Genomic DNA, 24,044 nt, shown 5'->3' on the forward strand with positions numbered 1-24,044 from the left:
TAAAAACAATATTAAATAATAAAATTTAAAAAAAATAGGTTGGAAAAGGAGGGTAAAAATTTATGTCGATCCAGATTAACATCTCACATTTGTGACTCGAGGTATAACAGTTCTAAAATTTATTGAATAAAAAAACATATTTATACTTATTCACACCAATTTTTTATGTATATAATCTACCAAAATTTTAATAAAGTTTCTCATATACCGGAAGATCTCAAGTTATTGACTATGTCTCGTTACACTTCTATACACAATATCAAATATTGATTCAGTTATCTTGGATCTCACCAAACATCAATGATACTCATCATTCTACTGCAAACATATATATGATTATATCCACGGATAATTATACAATCTAAGAAAGAATAAAATTTGAAATATAAGCATCTAAGTCATGAAAACATCATATTAATAATTTTGTTTGTTCATATCCATGCATCAAAAATAGAGTTCGAACGTTGTTAATACACAATTAAATAAGATTACAATCAATATAAAAAATAATACATATTATTTGTAGTCTATAATAACAAAACATGATAAGAAAATAACTACACATGACATAAATGAGAAGGCCTGAAAGACAAACATAATTATTATAAAAATGCAACTATAGTAATATTCAATCTTTTAAATTATCGATCATACATTCTTGTTTTGTTTTTATTTAATCATTATTTTTTATTCAACACAATCACATTGTCATGCTTTCTTTGATATCTAGTCCATCTTATTTCTTTTGAAAATCTATGATCTCCTAATGTTCTTTTTATATTATTACTTTCCTTAAATCCTAAGTTTAGTTAATGCAAGTAATTTTACCAGCATCATTAGACTCATTTACCTGGCATCGACTAATCAAAACTAGAAATTAGTGTTGATATCAATATGTCCTAATGATATCATTAGTTATCCTAACTTAGAAAAACTAATTAACCCATTTTCGGGTATCTTAAATTCATTATTTGAAAATGTCGATGTTAAGAAACCTTTTGGCATCATTAACCCCCTTTCATGAGTAGCTAATCAAGTTTTAATGGAAATGATTGTATCAATATAATTCATTGATATAATTAGTTATTCAACTACCCAAAATAACTAATTAGGTTCTTTTAAATGCCTTAATTTTATCCATTCCTAATATTGATGTCGAGAGTCTTTTGACATTGTTAGCCTCTCTTCAGGAGTAGCTAATCAAGTTTTAATGGAAATGACTGTATTAATAAAATTCATTGATATAATTAGTTATTCAACTACCCAGAATAACTAATCAGATTCTTTTAAATGCCTTAATTTTATCCATTCCTAGTATCGATGTCAAGAGTCTTTTGACATCGTTAGCCTCCCTTCAGGAGTAGCTGATCAAGTTCTCCTTTCATATACTTCATTTTCTTCCATCATTCATTTATTTACTTGTTTCCATAATAATATCACAACAAATGAATAATTTTCAACATTAACATAAAGTAACAATGTTATAAGTGTTGAGCACTTACCTATTGTGTTAGAAGCTCCTCTGATTTGAGTTAGTGGCACAATTGTTAAGGTATTTCATGTGAATTAATTCTCTCATTAATCAGCACTGCCCTTAACAGACTCAATAATAAATATCACTATTATATTTAACTTTTTATTCTCAATGTTCCATTTTTATTTCTAACGGAATTAGCCATATGTTACATCTAACTTCATCATTTTAATTTTTTATTAATTATTTAAATGATTAACCATACATAACTACTTCATCATGCTTTCATCTTTATCTGCTCTTATTATATTTTAATTACATCATATATCATATCTTAATAAAATCTTCATATTAGCTTAAAACATGACTAATTTGACCATCCTTTCATAATTATTGGTCGACCCTAAGAGAGAAAAACATGAACTTGCTAATTTCTATATTTTTTCTTACTTAGGAACCAATTTCTTATTCTTTAGTCTAACAATTTCTTCAATTACACTAAATTCTCAATTTATTAAAATCGTCATCACTATGTAAAATAACATTAAATACTAAAAAAACATCATTCACATCATTATGACACAATTATAACACAATTTATAAAAGCTATCAAGAAAAAATATTATTCATTTCTCTAAGTATGGCTGGCCACTTAAGGCCTCATTAATCCTCCAATTTCTTCATTATTTTATTATAAATTCATTGATTACATAACCTATAATGATCCTAGAAACCTAATTTCAAGATAATTTATCTTTCCCAAAATTTTTCATTTAGAACCCTAATTCGATTTTGCAAGAATTCTAATGAAAATCAAGAAATTTATATTTAAATTGACATAAACACGTTTTAAATATCCTACTAAGTTGTAATTTTAGTTTCAAACACTAACTAATTTAGGTTTTCTTCAATTCTCGTTTGTTCTCTCCTCATTTCTTCACTCTCTCTAATCAATCTCTCTCTCTCTCTACAAATCCTCTTACTCTTAGTGTTTTCTTTTGTTTAATCCTTTTTTAAACCCATTTTTACCCTCAATCCCTCTTTTTCTAAGTATTTGCACAAGAATGTTTTTGAAATTTTTTATGCTGGCTCCTTTTTCTCTCCATATATTTGACGTCGACCTCAAAGGAATAAAAAGAGAGATGGAAGTTTTCAAAATTTTAAAACTTGCTCCACAAATCTCTTAATTTATTTTTTGGTTATTTTCCTAATATTCTTCTAACATTTAATACCCTCTTTATACTAACTTGGTCCAAAATCTCTTTTTTATTTTCAAAATAATCTCACTAATCATTATTTATTTTATCATAATAAAATTCTCATGATGTCTTATTTATCCATTCTTTATTATTTTACAAATATTTCTCTAGGCTTACACGAGACATAAGACTAGCATTACACCAACTAAAAACCAATGAAATATTGATGAATGAAACAAAAAAAAAGAAATTTAATTTAAAAAAGTGATGGAAAGGAGGGGGAAAACAATTAAAATAATGAGAACAGAATTCGACATAAAAAATAGATAAAATAACGATGGATGAAATTACTAAAACAAAAGTCAATTAGAAAATTGATATAAAAATAACAATTAAAAAACATAGACCAAATATGATATTAAATAAATCTTAAGAGATGAAATTAAAAAGAAAAAAATAGTAATTAAAAAAATAAGAACCAAATTCGATATAAAAACCAAATCAAAAAAAATTTCAAATTATGAAATTGAAAAGAGAAAAATAGCAACAAAGAGAATGAAAAGCCAAATATAATATAAAAATCAATTAAAAATTTAAAGGGATGAAAATTAAAAGAAAAATTAATCAAATGAGGACTATAACTAAAATAAAAATAAAATCAGAGGACACTTTCCTTTTTTTTTCTTGGTCAGTATGTATCTTGATGCCACGAGAGAGAAACGAAAGGGGAAAGAAAAAACATGAGTGTCGTTATATCACCGAGAACCACGATACACACGTCAGTTCAATAGAAGCATAGCTACTCCATAGGATCTGGCGACACAACAATTTGGTGTTTTTGGCCACCAAAGCATGCTGCATGTGCTACTTGAATGCAACAGCTCTTCCCTATAGGTAGACACATTCTCTTTAGATGCCTGATGCTTTTTTTTATTAATTCTATTCCTCTAAAAAGATCAAACTAACCATTATTTACATTATTTATAATGTAAAAATCATGATAAAAAAATCCGAAAATTCCTTAGATGTTAGTCTATAAAATTTTGTATACAAGAAATGAAAGTAATTACATTGCATATAAAAAATGAATTTACAAAAAAAACCCTTCCGTGGTAGTCTAATTTTTTTTTTACTATAAGGGTTTGGTTTTAACTACATTGTGCAACAAAAAAAAAGTGATAAAAAAAACCCTTCAATGCAAGTTATTTTTTAATTTTCTTTAAAGGGTATTGAAATATTTTTATTATTTATTTTTTGTTAGAAAAAACTAACCTGACCAATAAAAATCAATAATGATCATTGTATCCTTATGAAAAGACGATCATACCCCTAAATCAATACTATTTTTATGAGCGGAGGGGTAAAATAATCATTTAACCGTAGCAAACTATAATAATTTATGTCTACTATTGCAGTAAAATGACTATGTCTTATAAAGTTCATGTTAATTATAGTTTATAGATTTGATCAGAGAATTAACTTTTAAAAAGACTTAGGTTGTATCTCATGAAATAAATCAAAAACCAAGCTAAATAAATCAAGGTTATTAATTCCATTATGATTGATGTTATGTTTTTTTTTTTTGAAATGATACATTTTTATTCTAAAGCGTGTTTACAATACAAACACCAAGTATCTAAATATAATTTTAAAATATTATTGAGGACCAAAATGAAAGAAACTAGGGAAAAAAGGCAAAGAAAAAAAAACGAGGACTAAAAGGGAACGAGAAGGAAAAGGGGAGGAGGAAAGCAAAAACAAAAGGAGGAGAAATAAAAAACGGAAACACTGCTGTTCCAGATGAAAAAGAAAAAAACGGAGTTGTAATAAACGACGTCGTTTTGGTATGGGAGAACAGTTTAAGGAAAAGAATTTAAGCTGAAGCGTTACCGTTTCATCCTAGGTTAAGCCATGTTTCCCTTTCTCCCCCCTCCTTTGGCATTCTTCCCTCCTACTTCAAGTGATGGCCATGGCAATGAAGCGGCAAAGTGTTGTAATGGCCATTTCTTCTTCAGCTTCAACCCTTTTAGGGTTTCATTCTCAGCGAAGCCAAACTGAAATGGGTATGATTTGCTGTCTTCATACTTCCACTATTAGTCGTAGTCGTAGTGGTAGTGGTAGGCAAAAGTACCAAAAGGGGTGTTCTTTTACAAACATTGAAGATGCCTTGTTTTCTTTCAACCACATGATTCATAAGCATCCCCTGCCTTGTATTGTTGAATTTGATAAGTTATTATCAGCTCTTGTTAGAATCAAACATTATGGGACTGTGCTTTCTTTGTCCAAACGAATTGAATTGCTGCGGATTGAACGTGATGTCTTTCATTTTAACATTTTGATCAATTGCTTCTCTCGCTTGCAACGTGTCGATTTTGCGTTCTCTGTCTTGGGAAAAATCATTAAGCTTGGTTTTGAACCTGATGCTGTGACTTTTTCTAGTTTAATTAATGGGCTTTGTTTTGAGGATAAATTTGCTCGTGCTATGGAATTCTTTGATGAGATGGTGGCGAGCGGATATCAACCCAATCTACATACTTATAATACGATTATAAAAGGTTTTTGCAAGATTGGGAAAACCACCGTCGCTGTTGGATTGCTCAAGAAAATGGACAAGGCGGGTGGCCGACCGGATATTGTAATCTACAATACAATTATTGATGGCCTTTGCAAGGATAGACTAGTCAATGAAGCTTTAGATATCTTCTCCGAAATAAAGGGTAAAGGCGTTCGGCCTGATGTTTTCACTTATAGTATCTTAATGCATGGTCTATGCAATTCAGACCAGAAGGAAGAGGCTTCAGCATTGTTCAATGAAATGATGAGTCTGAACATCATGCCAGATGTAGTTACATTCAATATTTTGATTGATAAACTTTCTAAAGAAGGCATGCTTCCAGAGGCTCAAGGAATAATCAAAATAATGATTGAAAAGGGTGTGGAGCCTAATTATGCGACTTATAATTCATTGATGAACGGCTATTGTTTGCAAAACAAAGTTTTTGAAGCTAGAATGGTATTCGATGCAATGATAACCAAGGGCTGCATGCCTAATGTTGTTAGTTACAACATCTTAATCAATGGATATTGTAAGGCCCAGAGGATAGATGAGGCAAGAGAACTTTTCGATGAAATGAGTTTTCGAGGCTTAATTCCTAACACTTTTAATTACAACACTCTTATTAGTGGCTTGTGCCAAGCAGGGAGACATTTTGAAGCAAAAGAGCTTTTCAAGGATATGCAAGCCCAGGGCTGCTCCCCAGATTTAGTAACTTGCACAATTTTGCTCGACGGCTTATGCAAACTAGGGTATCTTGATAATGCATTGAGATTGTTTAGAGCAATGCAAGATAGTTGCTTGAAACCTAATTTGGTGACCTATGATATCCTGATTCGCGCCATGTACAAATCCGGGAATCTTAAAACTGCAAGGGAACTGTTTATGGAATGCACATTCAATGGATTGCAACCTGATGCTAGGATATCTACTGCAATAATAAATGGACTTTGCAGAGAAGATTTGATAGATGAAGCATACAAAGCTTTCAGAAAAATGGAAGAGGATAGCTGTCCACCAGATGTTTGCTCATACAATGGTATTGTCTGAGGATTTCTCCAGAACAACGAGAAGATTTGATAGATGAAGCATGCAAAGCTTTCAGAAAAATGGAAGAGGATGGCTGTCCACCAGATGTTTGCCCATACAATGTTATTGTCTGAGGATTTCTCCAGAACAACAAGAAGTTTTGATAGATGAAGCATGCAAAGCTTTCAGAAAAATGGAAGAGGATGGCTGTCCACCAGACGTTTGCCCATACAATGTTATTGTCTGAGGATTTCTCCAAAACAACGAGAAGATTTGATAGATGAAGCATGCATAGCTTTCAGAAAAATGGAAGAGGATGGCTGTCCACCAGACGTTTGGCCATACAATGTTATTGTCTGAGGATTTCTTCAGAACAACAAGAAGATTTGATAGATGAAGCATGCAAAGCTTTCAGAAAAATGGAAGAGGATGGCTGTCCACCAGATGTTTGCCCATACAATGTTATTGTCTGAGGATTTCTCCAGAACAACGAGAAGATTTGATAGATGAAGCATACGAAGCTTTCAGAAAAATGGAAGAGGATAGCCGTCCACCAGATGTTTGCTCATACAATGGTATTGTCTGAGGATTTATCCAGAACAACGAGAAGATTTGATAGATGAAGCATGCAAAGCTTTCAGAAAAATGGAAGAGGATAGCCGTCCACCAGATGTTTGCCCATACAATGTTATTGTCTGAGGATTTCTCCAGAACAACGAGAAGATTTGATAGATGAAGCATACGAAGCTTTCAGAAAAATGGAAGAGGATAGCTGTCCACCAGATGTTTGCGCATACAATGGTATTGTCTGAGGATTTATCCAGAACAACGAGAAGATTTGATAGATGAAGCATGCAAAGCTTTCAGAAAAATGGAAGAGGATAGCCGTCCACCAGATGTTTGCTCATACAATGGTATTGTCTGAGGATTTATCCAGAACAACGAGAAGATTTGATAGATGAAGCATGCAAAGCTTTCAGAAAAATGGAAGAGGATGGCTGTCCACCAGATGTTTGCCCATACAATGTTATTGTCTGAGGATTTCTCCAGAACAACAAGAAGATTTGATAGATGAAGCATGCAAAGCTTTCAGAAAAATGGAAGAGGATGACTGTCCACCAGATGTTTGCCCATACAATGTTATTGTCTGAGGATTTCTCCAGAACAACAAGAAGATTTGATAGATGAAGCATGCAAAGCTTTCAGAAAAATGGAAGAGGATGGCTGTCCACCAGATGCTTGCTCATACAATGTTATTGTCTAAGGATCTCTCCAGAACAACGATGCATCAAGGGCAGAACAACTTATTTTGTTTATGCTTATTTCAGAGTTGAGCAATGAAAGCTGTTTAATTCTTCTCTAGATGATTAAAGGTATTTGGATTTTTATAATAAGTAACTTTGAAGATGCTCTTGGCTGCTACCTTTCTTTTGCAAATGAAAACAAATAAATATGCAGAACACTTCCAATGAGTTTTATTTTATTTATATGTTTATTTATTGTTTTCGAATAGCTTTTTCTGTTTGCGGAATACGATCATATGTCGTTTTGTTTGTTGAATACATGTACGGTATGTTCTCAAGAAAAAAACTTTGTATCTTGAAGTTTTATACTGTACAGGGGGAATTAACTTCTTGTGACTGACAACAGGAGGAGTTTTGATATAATTTTGATTTGCACAGGATGATTGAGATCATGTGTACAGGGGGACATAGGATGGCCATTTATGATTATTTTGGCAAATTGCTGGTATAATTCTGTTTGAAGCTTAGGTATTGATATGCTGGCAGTAATACTATAAAACATCCAATGCTAAATGATTGATGCTTCTGAAATTGAGAGTTAAATTTCTTTGTAATTATTTTGAAGCAGGGGTGTAGGCAGTGGAGCTTGGGATGGCTGATAGAAATAAGACTCTACTCTGTCAAGCAGGAGAACTGACATCAATCTGGCGAGACAAGTTTTGAATGAAGTTTCTTTGCATATGTGGATAAACGTGAAGTTGCTTGGAACTTTCAGGAATGGTACCCTGTGACAAGCGTTTGAATACGTGATTTGATTACGTTTGAAAATAACTTGAAACAGTTCGTTAGTTTTTTTTCATCATTTTCTTCTTTAATCTTTAAATCCCACCTCAAATAACCATGCTTAAAACCATTAAAAAAATGCATGAATAATTTGAAACAGGAGTTTATAGGAATTACAAGGAGAATATATGCATGAAGCAAAATTTAACGACTGTATTTTTGCTACTGTTCCTTTGAGAGGCAGGAAATTGGATATAAGCACCCGAATTTAGAACATACAATCGTGTTTTAATCAAAACTTGCAGTTCACCTAAAATCATGCAAGATAAAATGAGGGGACCCGAATTTTTTTGCTAGTTGAGGAGATTGCATGTGTTCTCTCCTCTTTCTCTCAGACATCCCCTGCCTTTCTCTCCATTTTCACCACACGAACTATTCATTGTGCATACACCTCGATATTTTTTCAATTCCCAGCGCCCATCTCACCCAATATTTTTCAAATGATATATTCCCTTATATAATCTCTACAAATATACATTTCTACACAAGTTGGTGCAATCTTTTTTAACTGATAGTTGACAATGCAATCACGCATCATATTCAATGCAAATTAGGGGTTTTTTTTTTTTTTTACCAATAGTTATTTTAGCAAATATTAATTATAGTGTTTGAAAGTATAGTTGTGTTTACGATTATTTTTAAAGTATTTTTTATTTAGAAAAGTATTAAAATAATATTTTTTTTAATTTTAAAAAATTATTTTTAATATCAGCGTATCAAAATGATCTGAAAATAACAAAATATATTAATTTAAAGAAAATAAATAAAGAAAATAAAATTTATATTTTTTTAAAAATATTTTTTAAATATAAAAACATACAGGAAAATAAGAAATTGAAGGTTGTTGGCATGTCCAACTCTAGGCATGGGCAGCTTGATGATTCCTGCAGGTTCATGAACCTTACAAACTCACACGGGTCAATAATGGAGCCTGGAGGTTCCTTCCAAAATGTTGAACACTTGAACTGACTCTCGTGATTGGTTAATTTTTTTTATATATTTTTAATAATTATTTTAAGATAAAAATAAATTTTAAAATATAAAAAATATTTTTTTAATATATTTTTAAATAAATAATACTTAAAAAACAAATTACCCGCGCAATGCCAAATTTCCTTCCATTTTATTTTGTTCTTCTTGTAAGGTGACTCTGTAGGGCAAATTATTAAAATTGGCACGTGTCGAATCAAACTATATAATATAACTATATTATTCAGCTGACAATTTATTTGTTTATTTATATTTCTAGGGATGATTTAAGACTAGCGGTAATTTTGCGGTAATTTTTTAAAGTGATTTTTATTTGATAATATATTAAAATAATATTTTTTAAAATTATTTTTTATATTAGTACATCAAAATAATTTAAATATACTAAAAAAATATTAATTTAAAGTAAATAAAAAAATAAAAAAAATTAATTTTTTTTAAAAGTATTTTTAAAACGTAAAAATAAATAGCACCGAGTATATATATATATATAAAGTAGCATATCCAATCTTTTATTATTCAATATTATCTACATTAAATGAAGAATATTTTCTTACAATAAAAAATATTCTTACATAATTTTTTATCAATCGTAAATAAATTTCATTTTCAGTTGATCATAAAAGTGTCCTCTCACCAACCTAATACAATTAAGACAAAATTATTAAATTTCATGAAATTCCAATTACGCGACTGCCTCAAACTTCTAATCACTGGAATCGTGCAATTCACGCGCCGGACGTGCCATCTTTCATTTCCTTACCGGGCAACAAAAGCCAAATCTCCACTTGTCCGGAGAAAGAAAATCGAACTTGATCCTTAGCGCGTGCTTTCACCGCAGATTATACAAGCTCTTATCTAATTCCTAAAACGACCCTGCTTAAAATACAGGGTCGAAACAAACCAGAGAGCGAGTACAGAGAGAGTTTTATACGTTAAGAGTGAGGTTCTTTTCTATGTGGTGATTGTACTTTAGTTATTTGTCTTAACTCGTATCTAACAGCCACTTGGGCCCCATTAAACCGCCACGATAAAATTAAAAAAACAAAACGTGCATAAAACAAAGAAATTCTTTAATCTCACCTGCAGTTCACCATTGTAGGTCCCTTCACCTTTCATATTTTTCTTTTAAAAGCATACCATTCATATAAAAAAAATTTCAAAACCAAGTCAAATAACATGAAATTCACACTTCATTCCCTACGAAAAAAAAATCCATCCATACCAAAACAAATGAAAAATTAATTTCTTAAAAAAACTTAATTTCATTTTTGTTAAATCGAGCCAGGCAAGTTAGCATAAAAAATTTAAGATTTAAAATTTAATTTAAATTAAATTTTTATCTGAACTAAACAAGATATAACCTGACCAAACTTAATTAACCCAATAAAATTATTATTAACTAAAGGAACTCAAGATTAAGAGAAAAAGAAAAATTAAATATTATTGGTTTATTAAAAATAAATCACTTGGTTTGATTTAATAACTTATAAATTAATTCAATAACTAAATGATTTAAATTTTTTATAATTATTTCTGGATTTTATATGACAATCATGATAACTTTTATAGTATAAGAAGTAACTACTAATATTTTATTAATTATTTCTCAATATACACTTTAAAAAATAAAATAAATTAAGATAAAATTCATTATACTTATGATTTTTTTCTTCTTTTTATATTATATCTATCTATTGCATGGGTCTTTTTCTTAGCCTACAAAGTGACAGATAAAATTTATCCGACAACTATGATTTCACTATTCCCTTTCACTTGACTAGTCTTCCACGTCATTGGTCTGTTATTTAATGCAACGTACCCAGTCATACAGAACTTTTTTTTTTTTTTTTTGTAATTTTCCAAGTTATTTTGAGAAAACTTACGTGTTAAACTTTGAGGTCACGTTTCTCCTACATGAATCATTTCAGTTTCTCGCTTTCTTGTCTAAATTTCTCACTTTTCTCTCCAAAATTGTCTCAAGAAATCTCTTTAGTCAAGTTTCCCGCAGATTCTCAGCATCCAATCACAAAACCCGAAAGGACAGCAGAGCCCATTTTGCCCTTGCTTGCTTTCGCCTACCGAAAGCAAGCAACTTTTCTCTCCAAAATTGTCTCAAGAAATCTCTTTAGTCAAGTTTCCCGCAGATTCTCAGCATCCAATCACAAAACCCGAAAGGACAGCAGAGCCCATTTTGCCCTTGCTTGCTTTCGCCTACCGAATCTTGATCTTGATTTGATTAGATTAGGTTCTCTTCATTTAATCTAATCAAAAGCATCAACTCCATTTCCTTATTTATCACTGAGCCTCTTCTTTCCTTAGTCCTCCAAATTGACTGCTTAATCACTGTTTCATTACCTACTACCAGCCCTTCCTTTTAATCTGCTAGCTTTTTTTTTTGCTTGGTAGTATTTGATTGGTTGAAAGAGGGGGAAATGACGATCCAACCCTCACCGGAAAGTTCCGGTTTCTTGCCGGGAAGTTCAGGGTATTTAGACATGTTTCCGGAGAGAAGAATGTCGTATTTTAGTAATTCTTATGTAATTGGATTGACGGTTGCTGCTGGCATTGGCGGTCTCCTTTTTGGCTACGATACTGGTAAAAGTTTATTTTCTTTTGCAATTTTTATGGTATCCGGTTTTCAGTCTGGTAAGAAAAAGGAATCAAACGTTTGGTTAACTTTTTTTTGGAAAAATAAGCAAAGGGGTGTTTTAATTTATTAAAGATTAGATGTTGTGTTGTTTGATGAGGAAATGTTGTTTATGCAGGTGTAATTTCAGGGGCTCTTTTGTATATAAAAGATGAATTTGAGGTGGTTAATCAGAGTAGCTTTTTACAGGTAATGATTTTTGTCATTTCTTGCCAAAGATTTAGTTTTGCGCTACTTCTTTGACGGGGTTTATAAAAAAAGTGAGAATAAAGCAGAACTGAATCTGTAATGAGAAATACTTTAATTTCTGAATGAGAAATGATAAATTCCTGAACTTTTGAATGATAATAACTATAGTAAAACGATAATTTTGTTATAAATCTGGAGGTCTTGATTGGTTATCCCACATCATAATGATTGTTCTACTTCACAGGGAACAGTTTTTCGTATGGAAATTTGTTGGTGGAATGATGGGTTTCTGCTCTTGCTAAAGATTTAATCTCTGTTTTTTTGTTTTGGGATTTTTCAGAAAAGCAAGCAAAACTGCTTAAATAGGAAGGAGAATTATCTATAGTCAAAACTACTACCATCACCAAATGGCAAATAGTGAAATTAGTAGAACTACTAAAAAATTTTAATGATAAAAAAGAAGTCAAATGGTTATTTTTTGATCTGGAGGTTATCCATCATAATGATTTTTTTTTAACTTGGCAGGAAACTATTGTCAGTATGGCATTGGTTGGCGCAATAATAGGAGCTGCAGGAGGCGGTTGGATCAATGATGCGTATGGACGCAAGAAAGCTACCCTTCTTGCTGACGTTGTCTTTGCAGCTGGATCCATTGTTATGGCGGCTGCCCCGAATCCCTATGTTCTTATATTGGGACGGCTTTTTGTTGGCCTGGGTATCGGTATAGCATCTGTTACTGCTCCTGTGTATATTGCGGAAGCATCTCCTTCAGAAGTAAGAGGAGGATTAGTAAGCACAAATGTTCTTATGATTACCGGTGGACAGTTTCTTTCCTATCTTGTAAATCTTGCTTTTACTGAGGTCAGTTTAATCTGTCTTTATTTCGCAGTTTGTTACAATACAGTTCGGGGTCCGCCTATAAAGCATTTTTCCATTGAAGATACTGATTCTCTGCCTGTAAAAATGTATATCATGAAATTCCAGTATTCTTTCTATCTGATGCGGTTTGCAAGAATGTTTCTTTTCATGTCCACTTGGTTTTCTAAATGTTGTAAAAATTTGTGGTCCACATTGTTAGTCGCAAATTAGTTTAAACAAAAGACAGCTGTTACTACTCTTTATAATGTTCTAGTCAGAAAAAAGCTATTTCATATAGATATTTTCTTGTTGAAGTAGTTCAAAATTATTTATGAGGTTGTCAGAGGAGGAGCCCAAGAGCATTGGGGTGTCTCTACATGATCAAAGTTTTCTCCTTGTTATGTGAAATTATAAAATGGAAAATGGGAATGTTTAATTAGTTCTTAGAGTGGGGAGCTGTGGAAGGAAATTAAATAAGTAATTGGCAGAAGATCATGTGATCTTGAGAGTACAAAATTCTAAATTCTATTTACTAAGCAAATCTCTCTCTAATGGCTTCTCTTGAGTGACAAATTGCTGCAACTATTCTACTTCCCAATGCTGAGTTATTGCCTAGAGAAATTGTGTTATTTTCATTACATTTACTCTTGTGTGAAAGGTTTCACATTGTGCAGCTCCGAAGAGACAGCAAGATATAATTTGGGGGTCCTTTTTAAGATTTGGCACTGAGAAACATCATTGAAGGAGTCTCCTTCTCTTTCCTGCCTAATTTAGATCATCCATGGTGCCCTCGTTGTTAATGGCATGTGACACATTCCTTTCGCCTCAAAATCATCTTGATAACAAGATCACATAGTACTTATGCATAAATCTGGTTTTCCTTATTGTTAGCATGTGCTTGCTCATATGTAGTAAACATATTGACAATATAATATAATAACATGGATTTTTTTTTCCTGGAGGCACCTTTTCTAGGTTTCTGTATTTTACTTCCACTATTTATAGAAAAATAATTTGAATGAATTGAGACATCTCTTGAGAATTTTGCTTTTTAGTAAGACAATTTTTTGTGAACATGAACCGTCCTTTTCTTATCAGAGACTCCTGGAAACTATTAACATTAGAGCTCCTTTCTTCACCTTTTGAGGGATAGTTGATGACTCTATGGAGGACGGTCTTTCGTCTCTCTGATACAGAGTTTGAATGGCATTGGCTATTGATGAATTTCTCGCATGGAAAAACTTTTGGGCATTGGCTGTTAGATTCTGGTGGGTGTTTTGGATTAGATCTGAAGTCATATTCTCTGAATTATATTCATTGAGGGCATGATATGGTCCTAGGCCCCTGGCATGAGCCTAGTGATATGCTTAGTTAGCCTTAATAAATTTTAAACTAACAAGGGCTCAATGTAATAACATCCAAGTTCTTGAACTGATTTAGTTTAAAATTTTTGTTGGCTCTGCCTTAACGTTAAGGCTAAAAGAGAACTCATGGAGAATATTAAGCATAAATAACAGTATTTAAAGTATGATCTCAATTTTAAAAAAGGAGAAAATTGCTTTAGGTTGACGCACTCCTTTGAAGGTTTAAACTGGTGAAATCTACCCAGAAAATAGATAAATTCTTGGTTGAAAATTTTAATTTTATTTGCTCCAGAAATTTGGAAATAATTTAATTTCATTGAAAATAAAAAGGGGGCATTGTACTTTAAGACTATTTTTTCCCATCCTACATGGCTTTCTAATGTTTTTATTGCTTCGATAGGTCCCTGGAACTTGGAGGTGGATGGTTGGAGTTGCTGCTGTGCCTGCTGTGATTCAGTTCTGCATTATGTTATGCTTGCCAGAGTCTCCTCGGTGGCTTTTCATGAAGGTATACACAACAAGGATACTTTTTTAAAGAAAATATTTTCTGAATTCTGTTTTGACATAAGCTATTTTCTTTTCATGTATTTGCATCTAAATAACATTGATCTTAATATGCAGGACGACAAAGCTAAAGCCATTGCAATACTTTCTAAAATATATGACGTTGCTCGGTTACAGGATGAAATTGATCACCTTTCTATTACTGAAGAGGAAGAGTGCCAGAAAAGGAATGATGTCAAAATCTCAGATGTGTTCAAATCAAAAGAAATCAGACTTGCATTTCTTGTTGGGGCTGGGCTTCAGGTAAAAGATCTGGCAAACCCCCTTATCTACTAAATTACATCGCTGGCCTTAGAATGACTGACATTGTGTGTTTGATGTGCTGCTAATACAAGCTGGCATCCATGCATCATCACTAATGTGCAAACTTGCAATCAATTGATAAACCAGGTTCTATTTTTTTTGCCCATCTGACAGTAATTCCTATGAGGAAACTAATAATTTTTAAATTAGCAGTTTAAGCTGTTGCTTTAAGATGGCATCACTAAAAGTATTTTAACAAGATGCTGAACGTCTTTGCTCTTTCATAGGGTTGGACTATCTTCTTATTTTTCTAAATATGAAAAGTAAAAACCAATGTTTACTGGGTACTTTTCTGGCCCAAACCACAGAGATGGACACTTAGTGGAGTTGATATTAGAAAGTTTTTGGTGCAGAGCCAGTTGACTGCCATTTTTTTGTCCATTGATTCGCTTGCTGGTTACTGAATATAGAAATCTGGTGTTGTATCAATTTTGGAGTGCTTTGATGAGTTCCATGCCTAACTCCTCTTCTCCTCCAGTAATAGAATTCATATGTGTGAGCTATCCATCATCTTTTATCTGTATTGAGTCCCTTGCTGCTTATTGACCGTACATTTGGGTAATCATACGAGTTTTAAGTGCTTCTGGCATTGTGACAGTGTTTGAAATATGGATCATCTGATATTCTTTCCATTGAAATACACTAGTGTCCAGGTGAAACACAAAAGGAGGCATGAGCTAACAAAATTCCAGCAGTAAATAGAAAACCCTCCTTAACAAGCATTATAACAAATAATAACCGAGAGTTCTGTGATGTTGCAGGCTTTTCAGCAGTTCACTGGTATCAACACAGTCATGTACTATAGCCCAACCATTGTGCAGATGGCTGGTTTTAGTTCCAACCAATTAGCACTTCTCCTGTCCCTTGTTATTGCTGCCATGAATGCTGCCGGAACAGTTCTTGGCATTTACCTTATTGATCATTTCGGGAGGAAAAAGTTGGCCATCTCAAGCTTAGCTGGTGTAATTGCATCACTTTTCATTCTTGCTGGAGCATTTTTTGGCAAGTCATCTGGTTCTTCAAATGAACTCTATGGGTGGATTGCAGTTTTGGGGTTAGCCCTGTATATTGCTTGCTTCTCACCAGGAATGGGACCTGTTCCATGGACTGTGAACTCAGAGATATACCCCGAACAATATCGAGGAATATGCGGGGGCATGTCAGCTACTGTTAACTGGATCTCCAATCTGATAGTAGCCCAAACTTTCCTTTCAATTGCCGAAGCAGTAGGAACAGGTTCGACTTTCTTGATGCTTGCGGGCATAGCAGTGCTCGCAGTTGTGTTTGTGATTATGTATGTCCCAGAGACCATGGGGCTGGCATTTGTTGAAGTTGAGCAGATTTGGAAGGAGAGGGCATGGGGCAGTAGTTACAACACAGAAAACCTTCTTGAGCAAGGAAACGACAAATGAGTCTTAGTAGGTGCGGTGCGCACTTGCTGAGCTTGATAATATCAGCGCCAAATTGTAGGTTTATAAAACAATCTGTATGTATTGGAGCTATAACTAAATCTGCTCTGCCTGTAAAATCTTGTGCATGAAGATGCTTTGAATCCAACCCCACTGCATGAGCAGAAGCCCCCCACTTTCATGTAAAATTACTTCATGTACTCTGAAAAGCATGGAGTAACAGGCTTTAGTTTTACCATGGAAATGATGAAATTGACAGCACACTTGTTTTTACTAGCATTAAACCTCACACATTACATGTTATTTGATTTCAGATATCGGATCAATATTGTCATCAATCAAAAGACAAGAAAAATGACTGGTAGTTGAAGTTTAGAGTAGAAGCCATCTAGCCTCCCTTCCAATTGCATACGTAAGCCAATACGTATGAAAATTGTTTTATTTGAAAAAGATCGAATTCATTTTATTTAATTTTTGTATCTTTTTATTATATTCATTTTATTTCTTTAAATATCTTTAAAAAATGATAAATAGATGTTTTGAGAAGGTTAATTTTAATTTTAAATTTTTTATTTTAGAATTGTAAATCAAAAGAGTTGGCATCTATTTTTTTTTTCCATTTCTAAAAATTGAATTCTATTTAAAATTTAATTATCGAAAACATGAAATTTTATTAAAATATCTAAATTAAATTTAATTTAAAGGATTTCAAACATCTTTATAACGAAAATTGTACTCCTTTCTCTCACGTAAGTGAAATTCATTAAAAAAAAAATATCTAGGAAATACAACATTATAATCATCACATCAGCAGTGGTTCTTTCGGACCACACAATTTGGACGCAAAAGGCATACATATATGCAGGCAGGAGCACTCCTACACGAGAATGAAAAGCACAAAGACTGGTTTTGTTAATTAGAGAAATGGAGAAGAAAGAAAGAATCTGTCATGTAGCGGTCATACCTTATCCTGTTCAAGGTCACATTAACCCCATGATCCAGTTCTCCAAGCGCCTAGCCTCCAAAGGACTCCAAGTAACACTGGTCATCTTCTCAAGCCAGACGCTCTCGACGCCGGCCTCGCTTGGCTCAGTCAAAGTGGTGACCGTTTCTGATAGTTCTGATACAGGCAGCAGTTCCATAGGTGACCTTCTAAACCAATTCCAAGCTACAGTGACACAAAAACTGCCACAACTCGTTGTAGAACTAGGTATCTCCTCAGGGCATCCAGTAAGTTGCCTAGTGTATGACTCATTCATGCCTTGGGTTCTAGAGATAGCTAGACAGCTTGGCCTCATTGGGGCTTCCTTCTTCACACAGTCATGTGCTGTTAACTCTGTCTACTACCAAATCCATGAGGGGCAGCTAAAGATTCCACTAGAGAAGTTTCCTGTATCAGTTCCAGCGCTGCCACCTCTAGACGTTGATGAACTGCCATCATTCGTGCACGACATGGAATCAGAATACTCAGCTATACTTACCGTAGTAGTCAATCAGTTTTTGAATTTCAGGGGAGCTGATTGGGTCTTTGTGAACAGTTTCAACACCCTGGAGGAGGAGGTACCCCTGAAGAAGTTACATAAAGAAAAGTAGCAGTACTTAGAATTCCTAATTGAATTCTCTTTTCTCTGCTCGTACTAAAAGATATTAATTACCATATTTGCAAAGTATGTTGCCTTCAATTCTATGGCACTCAAGATTTTGCTTATTTATATCAGGTGGTAAACTGGCTGGCAAGCAAGAGGTCAATCAAGCCAATAGGACCCATGATTCCATCAGTTTACTTGGACAGGCAGCTAGAGGATGACACGGAGTATGGCCTCAGCCTCTTCAAACCTGCTGTCGACGGTTGCATGGAATGGCTAGATTCAAAGGAAACTGGCTCCGTGGTTTACGTGTCATTTGGAACCTTGGCTGCTCTGGGAGAAGAGCAAATGGCAGAAATAGCTTGGGGCCTAAGGAGGAGTGACTGCTACTTCTTGTGGGTAGTCAGAGAATCGGAAGAGAAAAAACTTCCATGCAACTTTGTGGAGGGGTCCTCAGAGAAGGGTCTGATTGTGAACTGGAGCCCTCAGCTAGAGGTTCTGTCTCACAAGTCTGTTGGTTGCTTCATGACTCATTGCGGGTGGAACTCGACGCTTGAAGCGTTGAGCTTAGGAGTGCCGATGGTGGCACTGCCACAGTGGACTGATCAACCAACAAATGCGAAGTACATAGAAGATGTTTGGCGTGTAGGAGTTAGAGTGAAGGCAAATGAAAAGGGGATTGTCACAAAGGAAGAGTTAGAAAAGTGTACGAGGGAAGTCATGGAAGGTGAAAGAGGGAGTGAGATGAGAAGGAATTCTGAGAAATGGAAGAAACTAGCCAAAACAGCCATGGGTGAAGGTGGAAGCTCTGACAAGAATATTACGGAATTTGCAGCAAAACTTGCTAGCAAGTTCAATGAAACCACAGATCCAAAAGCGTGAAAGCTATGCATGGCCTTAAAACTTGGAAAAATGCTTCTTCTCCATCAATGTATTTCCTCGGTTATTTTATAAGATTCGATGATAGTTGTCATATGAACTATACAATACAAGATCCAAATCATGTTTTCATGATGAAAGAAATAATATCATGTTACTCCCCATTTCAATCTCTTTTCTTCTTATTTTTTAGAAAAAAATCAATTATAAACAAAAATGGACGGTTAAGATTCACACTTTGATATATTACACGTAAGATTTTTATTAACATGTGTGAGATTGATTATGATTTAGAAAGACAAGTCACGAGCCAACACTCATTCCCAAACGAGCATTAAAGATTGGACAATGATGAACAAAATAAGTCAAAAAAATCGAAAACCAAGTCACCATGAAAAAATTCAACCACAATTTTGTGGTGAGGAAGAATTGGATGGAAATTCAACAACGTTCAAAGTTCAAATTTCAAGGGTGCCGAACTAATTCATTTTTTGCTTCAAAACAAATATTAGTCTGACAAGTAAGTCAGGCGAGTTGTTAGATATACCGCTCATAAATTTGGTATAGTACCAAATCCAAGTAAGTTAGAGTGTGTTTGGCAGTGTGGTTGCGGGTGCTTTTTAAATAACTTTTCGTGTCAAAATACATGTCAACGATGTTTTTTCATTTTTTAAAAATCATTTTTAACATCAGCACATCAAAACGATCCAAAACGTACAAACCATATTAAATTTTAGCGCAAAAAAAAATTCAATTTTTTTGAGAACGCAGCCGCAACCGCGTTCCCAAACAGGCTCTTAGACTTCATTTATTTATGCGGCTGCGTTTTAATTAAAACACAGTCGGTAGTTATTTGGTAATAAAAAATACATAGTTTACTATGTATGGACCTCACGTGTTTTTGCGTTTGTCACGCAGAAAAGAAAAGGCATCATTTTACTGCTTTATATTTACTGTGCATGTTAATTACACTATACTGAATAGTGCAATTAACATGAACAGTATATGTTAATTACACTGTACGGTGAACAGTGTAGAAAGTTGCACTGTTCACTTAAAAAACAGTGCAATTCACGTGAATAGGTTTTTTTTTTAAAGTGTAATTTTTTTTTATTTTTTTAAAAAACTAGTTTAGATTAAATTACATTCACTCGCACTATGATATTAACAATATTTTTTTTGAAAAATTAGTGTAAAGTGAATTAAATTTACTCGCACTGTAATATCAATTTTATACCTGATAATATTTAATCTAATTTCATTACACGTATGAAAATTGTAGTTCTTATCGGATGAATTTTATATATAATGAAATTATAAATTATTTAATAGAATAATAAAAAATATTTTATATATAGTATTATTTATTTTATGATGTAATAGGAGTAATTAATTCTACAATATTTAAATTTAAAACCATCAATATTAATATATATTTTTAAATTATTTTATAATCTCAATTTCAAAAACATTCTTAACCAAACACATTAAACTAATTTTTTTCAACCTCAGTTTTAACCACAGTTTTAACCAAACACCTATTTTTTCAAACCATCCTCAATTAAAATTACTTTTTATAAAATAACTTTTTGCAAACCACAATCACAACCACTACTACAATATCAAACACTAGTTTAAAATTTTTGTGAACATGAACCGTCCTTTTCTTATTTCTTATCAGAGACTCCTGGAAACTGTTCAACATTAGAGCTCCTTATATTAAAAATAACTTTGGCATTTATAGCCATACACTTCATAACAGAATTAACAAACAAACAAATAAGGAGTTCCAACACTCTCCACATCTAACAATTAATCAACTAATCCATGTTTTGCGATTCCCTAAAGTAGTGCAATCACTACTTGTTCTTGTAGCATGATCTCTTGGCCACGTTCTTGTGATAGTGGATGTATCATAAGTTATTAGTCATTAATTAAAAAGTTGAATGTAAATGAAATTGAAAAAATATAATTTCATAAATTATCTCAAATAAAATAAATAATAATCAAAATAATGGAGATCAAATCTAAAAAATAAAAGCATTGAAAGATGAAGAAATTAAAATAATAATAATTAACATTTTATAAATTATTTCAAATAAAATAAGTAACAATCAAAAGAATAAGAACCAAATGATAGTTAAAAAATTTCAATTAAAAAATGATAAGGTAAAAGCAAATAATAATTATAAAAATAAGGACCAAAATTAATATAAAAATTAAATTCTAAGGGATGAAATTGAAAAACAAATATTCAAAACAACATATATATAACAATCAAAAGTTTGAGGACCAAATTTGATATAATTAGCAAATAATATGACATTTCTAAATTTTTCACAACTTTTGGAAAGTGTTTTCCACCCAAAATAAAAGAAAAATACTTTCCTGGAAACCAAATCAAATTTTCCTTTGACTGAAAAGTGTTTTCTGTTGACCAGAAAGTGTTTTTCATTGACCAACTTTTCTAATAACAAATAAACACAGAAAAGTTTGGAAAGTGTTTTCCCGAAAACCAGTTTCTATGAAAGAAACATAGCCTTTATTAGCAAAGGTGTTAATTTCAAGAGAACTAGTGTTTAGGTTATGGGTAGTATGAAGAGCTTGAAGTTCTGTCAATACCACTTATAAGATAACATTAATTTGATCAAAGCTCGACTAGCTCGTGTCTAATTAAGATTTCATTAACTTCATTGTGAAATTCTGTGTTTGATTTGCCGCGAGTATCCATGGTCGAAACCAAGAATAACCAGGGGGAACTAGGAACTGTTGGAACCAGGCTCTAATATCACTGATATAATTAATTTAAGAAAGAAGAAGCATGGTAGAAAAGAAGTCTGTGGTTGAGGATTATTCAGTACCTTTCTATTAAAAATAACTTTGGTATTTATAGCCATAAACTTCATAACAGAATTAACAAACAAATAGGAAGTAGTTACAGCCCTTAAAGAGGAGGGGTGTTATATTGGTGGGTCTTATTACAGTAATTGATTATCACTTTACTTTCGATTTTCTAATTCACTCTTCGGATTTCTTTAACTATAATCTAAAAAAGAAAAGGATTGTTCTTTCATTCCTTTTCCTCTCCCTTTTTCTTCTTGAACTACGTGGAGAAAAAAATATATATACGAAGGCATTACTTTGTGAAATAAAAAACAGAGTCATTAATTTATCTTAATATAAATTTTGTAGGTTGCAGTCGATCAAACAGAGAAATAAAAACACAAATTACAAATAAAAAAATTTTACAAAAAAATTAAAACAGAGTTATTAATTAATTTATCTTTCATCAAATAAAACAAGGTAATTTAAATTTAAAATTTATTTTTATTTTGTTTTGAGATGTTTGTTAATAATTTGATGAGGTTTTTTTATAATTCTACAATTTTTGCTCTTTTTTTTTCTCAAATCAGCTAGTTCTACCAATTGTTTTTTTTTTCTAATTAATTAGATATTTTATTGGTTTGTTTTGATTATACTTAGATCTTTTTTTTATGTTTTGTTTTTAGCAGAGTCACCAAAATTATCAATTTTTTCTTACGATATATGTTTTGATTTTAGGTTGAACGATGAACAAACTAAGAAGAATTGATTATTTATTATTTTTTGTTTTATTTCAAAGTTTATCAAACATAAATAATGTTTCGCTTTAACTAATATTTCTTATATACTTTGTATGTTTATATTTGATAGATATAAAAACCAACAATATTAAAGTGATGGATACATTATAAAGATGAAATTAACTTTATTGTTTTGATTTAATTTGATATTACTCTAAACTATTTACTTTATACAAATATCTAGTAAGTTATTTGAATAAAACTAAATTATATAAGGTTTTTTTTACAACTCAAATATAATAAATTAAAATAAATATTATATGTTGTTGTATTAGTTTTGATCTCGCCTAATAAATAATCCTCGCTTCGCCCTCTGTTATAACACTCTCCACATCTAACAATTAACTAACTATTCACGTTTTGCAGTTCCCTAAAGTAGTGCAGTCACTACTTGTTCCCGTAGCATGATCTCCTGGCCACGTTCTTGTGATAGAGGATGTATCATTTAAGTGCTTCTGGCACCGTGACAGTGTTTGAAATATGGATCATCTGATATTCTTTCCATTGAAATACACTAGTGTCCAGGTGAAACACAAAAGGAGGCATGAGCTAACAAAATTCCAGCAGTAAATAGAAAACCCTCCTTAACAAGCACCATAACAAATAATAACCGAGAGTTCTGTGATGTTGCAGGCTTTTCAGCAGTTCACTGGTATCAACACAGTCATGTACTATAGCCCAACCATTGTGCAGATGGCTGGTTTTAGTTCCAACCAGTTAGCACTTCTCCTGTCCCTTGTTATTGCTGCCATGAACGCCGCCGGAACAGTTCTTGGCATTTACCTTATTGATCATTTCGGGAGGAAAAAGTTGGCCATCTCAAGCTTAGCTGGTGTAATTGCATCACTTTTCATTCTTGCTGGAGCATTTTTTGGCAAGTCATCTGGTTCTTCAAATGAACTCTATGGGTGGATTGCAGTTTTGGGGTTAGCCCTGTATATTGCTTGCTTCTCACCAGGAATGGGACCTGTTCCATGGACTGTGAACTCAGAGATATATCCGGAACAATATCGAGGAATATGCGGGGGCATGTCAGCTACTGTTAACTGGATCTCCAATCTGATAGTAGCCCAAACTTTCCTTTCAATTGCCGAAGCAGGAGGAACAGGTTCGACTTTCTTGATGCTTGCGGGCATAGCAGTGCTCGCAGTTGTGTTTGTGATTATGTATGTCCCAGAGACCATGGGGCTGGCATTTGTTGAAGTTGAGCAGATATGGAAGGAGAGGGCATGTGGCAGTAGTTACAACACAGAAAGCCTTCTTGAGCAAGGAAACGACAAATGAGT

The 24,044-nt window shown here is 32.8% G+C and overlaps 4 protein-coding genes across 11 annotated transcripts; all 4 read left to right on the forward strand.

The window, feature by feature from the left end:
* Positions 1-4,553: 4,553 nt before the first annotated feature.
* LOC133670697 (pentatricopeptide repeat-containing protein At1g62930, chloroplastic-like) lies at positions 4,554-8,359 on the forward strand. Of its 8 annotated transcripts, none has more exons than XM_062091270.1 (3): positions 4,554-7,629; positions 7,939-8,028; positions 8,126-8,359. In XM_062091270.1, exon 1 carries the CDS (start codon positions 4,637-4,639, stop codon positions 6,275-6,277), a length of 1,641 nt encoding a protein of 546 aa, XP_061947254.1. In that variant the 5' UTR covers positions 4,554-4,636; the 3' UTR covers positions 6,278-7,629; positions 7,939-8,028; positions 8,126-8,359. The 8 variants fall into 8 exon arrangements, with proteins under 8 accessions (XP_061947254.1, XP_061947251.1, XP_061947257.1 ...); XM_062091267.1 differs by having other exon boundaries at positions 8,129-8,359; XM_062091273.1 differs by having other exon boundaries at positions 7,939-8,005.
* A 2,842-nt stretch (positions 8,360-11,201) lies between these two features.
* LOC133670617 (inositol transporter 1-like) lies at positions 11,202-16,946 on the forward strand. Its single transcript, XM_062091154.1, has 6 exons — positions 11,202-11,931; positions 12,102-12,172; positions 12,698-13,033; positions 14,795-14,902; positions 15,016-15,201; positions 16,023-16,946. The coding sequence occupies exons 1-6, from the start codon at positions 11,769-11,771 to the stop codon at positions 16,671-16,673; spliced, it is 1,515 nt and encodes a 504-aa protein (XP_061947138.1). The 5' UTR covers positions 11,202-11,768; the 3' UTR covers positions 16,674-16,946.
* A 547-nt stretch (positions 16,947-17,493) lies between these two features.
* On the forward strand, positions 17,494-19,299 carry LOC133670618 (mogroside IE synthase-like). The gene is made up of 2 exons (XM_062091155.1): positions 17,494-18,230; positions 18,389-19,299. The coding sequence occupies exons 1-2, from the start codon at positions 17,595-17,597 to the stop codon at positions 19,136-19,138; spliced, it is 1,386 nt and encodes a 461-aa protein (XP_061947139.1). The 5' UTR covers positions 17,494-17,594; the 3' UTR covers positions 19,139-19,299.
* A 4,083-nt stretch (positions 19,300-23,382) lies between these two features.
* On the forward strand, positions 23,383-24,042 carry LOC133671468 (inositol transporter 1-like). The gene has a single exon (XM_062092240.1). It carries the CDS (start codon positions 23,383-23,385, stop codon positions 24,040-24,042), a length of 660 nt encoding a protein of 219 aa, XP_061948224.1.
* The last annotated feature ends 2 nt before the right edge of the window (positions 24,043-24,044 follow it).

This window comes from Populus nigra, chromosome 13 (genome assembly GCF_951802175.1).
Source record: "Populus nigra chromosome 13, ddPopNigr1.1, whole genome shotgun sequence".
Taxonomy (NCBI): domain Eukaryota; kingdom Viridiplantae; phylum Streptophyta; class Magnoliopsida; order Malpighiales; family Salicaceae; genus Populus; species Populus nigra.

What these genes read in the sequence shown, in the direction of transcription:
- LOC133670697 (XM_062091268.1), top strand. Translation starts at nt 4,637, where the DNA reads ATGGCCATGGCAATGAAGCGGCAAAGTGTTGTAATGGCCATTTCTTCT.
- LOC133670618 (XM_062091155.1), top strand. Translation starts at nt 17,595, where the DNA reads ATGGAGAAGAAAGAAAGAATCTGTCATGTAGCGGTCATACCTTATCCT. An exon ending in TCAACACCCTGGAGGAGGAG is followed by an intron (nt 18,231 to 18,388) that starts GTACCCCTGAAG and finishes TATTTATATCAG; the next exon opens with GTGGTAAACTGGCTGGCAAG.
- LOC133671468 (XM_062092240.1), top strand. Translation starts at nt 23,383, where the DNA reads ATGTTGCAGGCTTTTCAGCAGTTCACTGGTATCAACACAGTCATGTAC.
- LOC133670617 (XM_062091154.1), top strand. Translation starts at nt 11,769, where the DNA reads ATGACGATCCAACCCTCACCGGAAAGTTCCGGTTTCTTGCCGGGAAGT. An exon ending in TAAATCTTGCTTTTACTGAG is followed by an intron (nt 13,034 to 14,794) that starts GTCAGTTTAATC and finishes TTGCTTCGATAG; the next exon opens with GTCCCTGGAACTTGGAGGTG. An exon ending in CTCGGTGGCTTTTCATGAAG is followed by an intron (nt 14,903 to 15,015) that starts GTATACACAACA and finishes CTTAATATGCAG; the next exon opens with GACGACAAAGCTAAAGCCAT.